The following is an 8,893-nucleotide window of genomic DNA, read 5'->3' on the forward strand; positions in this document are numbered from 1 at the left end:
CCGCCGCCGCCGCGCCGCCCCAGCGTCTGGCCCCTCGGACCCACTGCGCGACGGATCCACCCGCGGACGAGCCTGCCCAGCACCTGCGAGCGCCATGTCTGGTTCCTCCAGCGTCGCCGCGATGAAGAAAGTGGTTCAGCAGCTCCGGCTGGAAGCGGGGCTCAACCGCGTGAAAGTGAGCGGGGCGGGCGGCCGAGGGCAGGGCAGGGCAGGGGAGGGCGGGGGCGGCGGGGTCCCGCTTCCCCCGCGGAGGACGCGCGCTCGGCGGCGACGAGCCGGGAGCCGCTGACTTCAGGGAAGTGGCGGCGCGGGCCGGCGCGGCGGCTTGGGGGGCGGGCGGGGGCCGGGGCGGGGCGGGGGGCGGCCCGGTTTTCCCGGGCGGCAGGTCCCGGGGCTGAACGGCGGCTTCCCGCATTCCGGCCGCCTCCCTCCGCGGTGACTCCGCGGCTGGCTCGGGCAGCAGCTGCTCCGCCGCGCGCCGTCCGCCGCCTCCCAGCCCTTCGCTTCCCGGACTCCACCCTTTCTTTTCGCTGGACGGTTTCATCTGACTTTTAATTCAAAGCAGAACCTGTTTTCGTGTCAGAATGTCCCCAAACCCACTCCTTTTTAGTACTAGATTCTCACCGCCCAGCTCCCTTTTTGTCCACCCAACACATACTTGAAAAGGAATTTTTGCAAACGCGGACTTTAGGTTCAAAGAAGCAAGTTTGTTTTCATCGCCTCCCCCCTCCCCCCAGTGCCCGGCATGACCACTAGGGCCCTATACAGCCTCGTACAGAGCGTGCATTTCAGGTCTGTTGGGCACAGTTTGCTGTGCCCTGGCCTTGGGCCTTGGGAACATCTACCGGCCTGCGTATCTGGGTGATCAGAGTGGACCAATCTTACTTGTTTTGCCGTTTGGTTAACACTGACCTTGGGCATTTTAGTTTGGGGGAGAAAACCTTTTGTGTGTGTGTTGGGTAGGATAACCTGACTTGCTGTTGCAAGTTTCTCCTGATTTTTAAAATCCTATGTGGATTGGCTTCTGTTTGGTGCAGGTCAGCTACCAGCGAAACACTTCTTGTAATTAAAAGAAACAAAAGATTTGTAATTAAAAGAAACAAGAATATAAATCGTGCACTCTATGGAAAGAAAACAGCCAATTTCTAAGATGACTTGATTGTGTACGCACCAGGCTAGTCTTTACTTCTCCCTGAAATGTTTTGTTGGGGGGAAGATAGGCTCCCGTTTACCTATTTCCTTAAATAGACATGGCAGGGACCTAGCTTACTCAGTTGTGGTCACCTCAGGACGGAAGGGAAATTCCCATCACTTTTGGTGTGGGGATTCCCCTCCCTTCCTGGCTTTAAGGGCTTGTAGACTTTATTGCTGTTTGGAGTTCATTTCTTTCATCTTCAGATACTTACCTCATCCCATTGGTTTATGGTCAGTCTTGGCTGGATTTAATGGATTTAACTCTATGTGAAATCTTTTTTTTTTTTAAGATTTTCTTCCTTTTTTTTAAGATTTTATTTATTTATTCATGATAGACAGACAGACACAGGCAGAGGGAAAAGCAGGCTCCATGCCAGTAGCCTGACTGGGGACTGGATTCCGGGTCTCCAGGATCACGCCCTGGGGCTAAAGGCAGATGCCAAACCGCTGAGCCACCCAGGGATCCCCTGAAATCCTATTTCTTAACCAACCATTACATTATCATTCAGGTGTGCCTTTATCATAGGACTGGCTCAGGAAAGAAAAAAATGAGGGGTGTAGGGGGCAAAAAGAAAGGCTGGTTGAAAGCAGTAAAGCCTTCAGTAGGGGTACTTAGTTCTTGTCTCAAAAGAAAATGAGATGGAAGTCCTCAGACTAAAAGTACCCTGAGGGTTTTACCATGAAACTCCTAGTTACTTCAGTAACTCTTCAGAGTGACACCAGCTCCCTACACTTCCAGTTCTTCAGGAGGCTTCTGGGTGGGGCTCCTTAAAGTGGCAGCAAGTGATTTATTCTTAGAGTTCTCATTTCATCTTATGCTAGGTCTGTAGCAAGGAGGTGAGGGCATCCCATCTTGGGACTTAAATGAGCTTTTCTTCAAATCTGTTGTAAAATGTGGTTAGTTCGATTTTGTGTATGTATTTTGTCCATGACTCTGCTAGATGCTTTTTTGGGGGTGATATTTTTCAACTGACACAAGTTTACTGTTAAACTTTTGAATACAACTGATAGAAATTTTCTCAAATGCTTGACAAACTCTACCATATGGAGGGTGACCATACTTTATATTGCCAAATCAGGACACTGAGTTGAGAGTGAAAAGAGGACACTAATAATTATGCCAAGATTATAGGGTTTTAACCTCCTGGATGATTATTACAATGCCTTAGGGCTAGTAGCTTGTTTGAGTTTTAGAGCCTTTGTCTAAAAGCAGAAGTTTTAGAGCCTTTTGTGAGAAACCAGTGACAATTGTCACTGGTTTCTCACAGATGGTTACCTGATTGGTTCCTTGTCATTGAGATCTCAGTTTAAATGTCACCTCTGCACAGACACCTTCCCTTAGAGCATGATCTAACCACTCTTTTTTCCAAAGAGCTCCTTGTCTGTATTTTCCCCTGAACCGCCCCCTCCATAACTGGGACCCCGGCTCCTCTTAGGTATTCCCAGTAGCTCAAAGTATATTTGGCATGTAATAGTGCTTGAGAAGTTTGTGAAAGTCAAGTTGGAGCCTCCTGCACTTCAGCCAGAAAGTTAATAGATACTTTATCCTTACTACTAGGTAATGTGTATGAAACCAAGTTTTAAGATTGTGAAAAATATACCATGTGTACCCCCCACTTTAGCTGTACCTTCTTTTGGTGGGTAAACAGGGTGGCCATTTTTTGTAGCACTTGGTACCAGGTATTTACATACTACTTTACACAGTTGCTAAATAAACCTATGGAACTCGTTATTACCCTGGACTGTTGTATAAGCCAAACATACAAATAGATTTCAAGACTTGAGAGTCCTCTCAGGATCACGTATCCTTTTACCAGATAAATGTCTGGGCTAGAGCAGTAATCTGTAGGATTCCTTCTGATAGAGAATATTTGTGATGCCTTTACCTTCCTTTCAAAGGCAGGTGCCAGCTGGACTGGACTCCTGCCCTCACCCCCCCTTGGGAGTAGTCGAAACTGAAGATATATGATCATTTTTCCCATCTTCCTAAACCTCAAGACTTAGGATATTGTATTCATTCGGGGCATCTTTTAGTTATTCGTGTTAGGCATCTGAACCGTTCAGTTCATTGTTTTGATATCCTACATCACCTTATCAGAACATATACAAATAGTAAACAATGTTTAAGTGATACTTAATACCTTACGTCCTGTTTGAGTGGTATTGCATATGTATATGAAAATTGTTAAATCATACTTAAGCAAATACACCGTTTTTTAAAGGCAGGCTGCTCAGTGAAGTTGTTAAAATAATTCAAAAGTTTGCTATCAGCTTTTCAGTCACATGACACTGAGCAGAAAGTGGTCACCGTCCAGTTTCATAACCTTAAACAGATGGTACATAATACCAAAACAATGAACTGAATGGTGCAGATTTAGAACATGATGTTCATTCACAGAAGCACTTTTCCAGTAATACTGCTTTCAAGACAAAGTAATAGCTGGCTAGAATTTTAACCCCTTGTGTATTATGTGTACTGCTTTTAATAAAAAAAAAAACATGTTGAGTACCCTGAAGGTTGAATACCTCTGAAGTTTATTAATAAACTAGCAAGATGGATTTTTCTTTGCAGATGTACTGAATCCTTTGATGTTTTTAATAAGCAAAAGAAAACACTATAGTCTTCTGTGCATGTAGTGCTTTAAGCATGAGCTCAGTATATGACTGTCGACCTTCAATTCACATATATCATCTTTTGATAAAAGAAGGTATTTCAAAGATTTGAGGAACCCTGCATTAAAACATTCTCACCTCTTCCCACTACTCCTTTTGTCTTGTACAGGTCTCCCAGGCAGCTGCAGATTTGAAACAATTCTGTCTGCAGAATGCCCAACACGACCCCCTGCTAACTGGTGTATCTTCAAGTACGAATCCCTTCAGACCCCAGAAAGTCTGTTCCTTTTTGTAGTAAAACAAATCTTTTGATGGTAAGTCTCCTTAATATTTGGACAGTTTTTAGAAAATCAGCAATGTTTATGGGAATGGCTTTTAAATACTACCAACTGATTTAGATTAATTCTGATGTCATTTCTCTTAAGAACCCAGCTACAGTGCAGCACAGCAAAGAATTGGGAGTTGGGAATGCAAGAGAAAATCAGGAGATCATTGAATAAACAATGTTGACATTTGTAGTCGGGAGTAACAGGTTTTAGTCTTTATTCTTGTTTGTATGGTAAAGATAGCTGAATTCATGGTGGCAGAGTGGATTTGCCTTCAGAAGATTAAGAAACTAAAGAACTAGTCCAGTTTAAGGCATGTGTCTGTATATTAATTGGTACCTTCCAGGTCAAATATCAGTGTGTACAAAAGAGTATCATGTTAATCTAAGAGAGAGTTGACCAAAAAACATGGGGTGGAGAATTTAAAACATAATACAGGGGTGCTCCCTTTTATAAAAATACACAGTACCTTAGTCAGAGGGTTTAGTACTGAACTATAAGAAGCCGCCTTAAATAGTGCTTAAAAAAAAAAAAAAAAAAAAGACTGTGTGGCACACACCCTTTACAAACATTCTGACTCCTCAAAGTTCAGGAAGCTGCTTCCTAAAATACCATGTTACATAGTTGTGCCCTCCCTGATTAGGCTTTGTACATTTGGTAGTATCCAGGAAGTCAGCATGTTTCCAGTAAATGATTGGTTAAATTGGTTAGGATTTTGAAACACCAGAAACCACCTTTGAGTAACAGGTTTTCCATAAGGAAGTAATTCTTTTTAACAGCTTGACACATTCATATTTAATAGTTAATAGTTCTTTCCTTCTGGCAATATTTATTCTTCATGGCAGTTTTTGGAAAGCTCCTATTTTTATGGCTTATTAAAGATTCCTTTTAAACCTCTGTTCCCCGATCCCTGGGTGGCGCAGGGGTTTGGCGCCTGCCTTTGGCCCAGGGCGCAATCCTGGAGACCTGGGATCGAATCCCACGTTGGGCTCCCAGTGCATGGAGCCTGCTTCTCCCTCTGCCTATGTCTCTGCCTCTCTCTCTCTGTGACTATCATAAATAAATAAAAATTTTAAAAAATAAAAATAAATAAACCTCTGTTCCCCATTGTATTCACTTAACAAAGTATATTTTCATTTGATATAAAATACTGTTAAGAAGCCTGGCTTCTTACCTGAATGTTAATAGTTCTATTTCACAAAAATCTACAAAAAAATGTTTAAATGACTTGCTCAAAGTTAAAAATATAGCTAGGATAAGAACCCAGATTTCTTTTTTTTTTTTTTTAATTTATTTTTTATTGGTGTTCAATTTACTAACATACAGAATAACACCCAGTGCCCGTCACCCATTCACTCCCACCCCCCGCCCTCCTCCCCTTCTACCACCCCTAGCTCGTTTCCCAGAGTTAGCAGTCTTTACGTTCTGTCTCCCTTTCTGATATTTCCCACACATTTTAATGGCTACTAATCCTGGCAGTATAATAAAACAGGTTTATGGATATGATTTGAAACACCTTGAGCCAGGAAAAGGACTTTTGGATGTAAAAGTATTTCTTCTCAAACTCGAATGTATCTGCAAATTACCTTGTTCAAATACAGATTCAAATTCAATAGGTCTGAATTCTAGGGGTGAAGTATTTCTTACAGACTTCCAGGTTACTTTGATGCTGGTGGTCCTGAGCCCACAGTCAATGGCCTGGATGCAATGAATCTACGTTTCAGTCTTTATTTTCACATCTTTTAAAAATATATGTTTTTTATAGTTTAAGAGAACATAGGGTAGAGTACAAAGAAAATAGAAATTATTGTGATCAGCACACCCAGAAACAATCACTGTTAATAGATTAGATTTCCTTTACTTTCAAGAAGAAGAAAAATTTATGGGCTGATTTACAGACAATGAGAATCCTAGTATGTGCAATTTTTCTTCTGCTTTTAAAAAAAAGACTTGAATTTTATTTCATTAAAAATTCTTCATAAATGAGATTTTCAGTGGTTGTATTTATAACTTATTAAATGTTGAGGTTTTCAGATTTGAAGCTATGGTGAGGCAAATAATCTTGGTACTCCTATGTATAGTTTATCTCTGTGTCTTTATTTTTATTTTATTATTATTTTTTTTTATCTCTGTGTCTTTAAGATAAATTTTTAAAAGTCAAATTATTTAGGGGTGAGTGGCTGGGTCAGTTAAGCTTTTGACTTGATTTCAAGCTCCGGTCATACGATCAAGCCTCACATTGGGCTCTGCTGAGGGCAAAATCTGCTTGTTCCTCCCTCTACTCCCTCCTGCCCCTTGAGCTCTCAAATAATAAAATCTTTAAAAAATAATTTAGTAAGGAATGACATTTAAAATTTAATTTAAAAAATAAAATTCAATAATATTTGATAGCCAGGAGCAAACTGCACTGGGACCTTGAGAGTGCTGTTTTTTTTTTGAGCTCTCACCAGAGAGACCTCAGCCTATTCACTATTTTCTGCTTATCTAGTTTTTTTTTTTTAATTTGCACCAATTTGGTTGTAATTGAGGTTAAACATTTTTTCACCACTGATTGTTTAAGCTTCTTGAACATCTGTTAAAAAATACCAGAAATTTTATTTTTATTTATTTTTTAAAAGATTTTATTTATTCATGAGAGGCAGAGAGACAGGCAGAGGGAGAAGCAGGCTCCATGCAGGGAGCCTACTTGGGAGTCAATTCTGGGACTTCGGAATCGTGCCCTGAGCCAAAAGCAGACGCTCAACCGCTGAGCCACCCAGGCATCCCAGAATATCATAAATTTTAAAATAAGTATAGATTTATCAAAAAGAAATTTTAAAGACATTTTTCTACCTTTCCATATAGATAACATATAGAATAACACCCAGTGCTCACTCATCCCATCAAGTGCCCCCCTCAGTGCCCGTCACCAATAACCCCCACCCCCACCCCTATATTTTGTAGTTTTAAAACATAGCTAGTTTTTTTTGGGATGCCTGGGTGGCTCAGTGGTTGGGCGTCTGCCTTTGGCCCAAAGTGTGGTCCTGGAGTCCCGGGATCGAGTCCTGCATTGGACTCCCTGCATGGAGCCTGCTTGCTTCTCCCTCTTCCTGTATCTCTGCCCCTCTCTCTCTCTGTCTCTCATGAATAAATAAATAAATAAAATCTTAAATAAATAAATAAATAAAATTTAAAAAATAAAACATAGTTTTGTTTTTTTAAAGGAATAACTTCCATATTTTTAAGAGTTGTGTTGATCCATGTAGATTGTTTTAACTGCTGCAATAGTATTCAATAATGTGTATAAACCCTCATTAATTTATCCGTGATCTGTTCCCCTATTGAATTACATTTAGGATATTTCTTTTAAAATACCACTATAGTCAATATCCATGTACATGTTTCTCTTTATGTATAGGTTTATCTAGGTAAATAGAAGTGGGATTGCATCTTTTATCTTAGTAGATACAGCCAAACTGCTCTCCTCAGAGGAGTGCCTATTGCTCATTTTCTAGGAATGTTCAGATTTTTCTGAATTTAAGAGATTTTTATATTAACTTTTTTTTTAAAAAAAATTAGGACATTGAGTATATTTGGCAGTGATTAGACAAGTTCATCTTTTAAGTCTGTTTATAAACCAGAAGTGACTTGTTCTTCAGGGTGGTTGTGAAAATTAAGAGGAAATTTTATTTTATATACCACAGAGATCTCCTGTTTCTCAGTTTTTCCCTAGAACACTGATATGTGTGCTTTCTTAAAAAACAAGTTTAGTTTGGGGCACCTGGGTGGCTCAGTCATTTGAGCATCTCACTCTTGGTTTCAGCTCAAGTCCTGATCTCGGGTTGTAAGATCAAGCCAAACATAGGCAGAAGTTGGCTTGGATATTCTCTCCCTCTGACACCTCCTCTGCTTGGGCATGCACATGGGCTCTCGTGCTCTTTCTCTAAAATAAATTTAAAAATCTTTAAAAAATATAAACAAAACAGGCTTAGTTTAATTGAAAGCACTTTATAAGCTGACTTGCAAATGAATGCCCTTGAAGTAATAGAAGATGTATTACTTTTCAGAAAAAACTATTGTGCTTTGGTACTTTACCCTAACTCATTTTTTTCTTTTCCATTTCAGGTTTTCTAAACCACTTTACATGAACCAGTGAATATTCAAAGGAGAACTAAATTTGAAGCCTGTACAAAAGCTTATCCCTATAACACGTGCCATACTATATAAACTTCTACTTTTGTCAGTCCTTAACATCTACCTCTCTGAATTTTCATAAATTTCTATTTCACAAGGGTAATTATTTTATATACACTGGCAGCAGCATACAATAAAATACTTAAGTATAAAAGTTTTTTGGTTAATTACTGGTATTAAATATACAATGTATTGCTTTATTTTGAACAGCTAAGGTAAATGACAATTTCCCATTGTTATTAAGAAGGGGTTAAGTTTTAGTGTTTTTTTCTACCAACTCATCTAATTTTATGCCCTTCATCTAATTTTATGCCCTACATTTATTTGAAAGACTGTAGGGAGCTAAAGTTAAGTTGCAGACTTTTATCCTTTCAAGGTCAGGAGGAAGCTGCTAATACGAGTTCCTACTTATGAGTATTTGCAGGATTAACTTGTTTTAGTAATAGGTATTTCTGATAAACTCCTTTGTGTAGGGTATTACCATCACACCTAAAAGTTAATTACTTAATAGATTGCTCTCCTAATAAGGAGACTGGACATAGAAATTCCATTAGAAGATGTTAAGAAAAACTTGAGAGTTTTAAACA

At 39.9% G+C, this 8,893-nt stretch overlaps 1 protein-coding gene across 1 annotated transcript; it reads left to right on the top strand.

Annotated features, from left to right (window-relative positions):
* Nucleotides 1-41: 41 nt before the first annotated feature.
* Nucleotides 42-8,460, top strand: GNG5 (G protein subunit gamma 5). The gene is made up of 3 exons (XM_025417830.3): nucleotides 42-175; nucleotides 3,977-4,121; nucleotides 8,238-8,460. The coding sequence occupies exons 1-2, from the start codon at nucleotides 95-97 to the stop codon at nucleotides 4,100-4,102; spliced, it is 207 nt and encodes a 68-aa protein (XP_025273615.1). The 5' UTR covers nucleotides 42-94; the 3' UTR covers nucleotides 4,103-4,121; nucleotides 8,238-8,460.
* Nucleotides 8,461-8,893: the final 433 nt, after the last annotated feature.

The sequence above is a fragment of the Canis lupus genome, chromosome 6 (assembly GCF_003254725.2).
Source record: "Canis lupus dingo isolate Sandy chromosome 6, ASM325472v2, whole genome shotgun sequence".
NCBI lineage: Eukaryota > Metazoa > Chordata > Mammalia > Carnivora > Canidae > Canis > Canis lupus.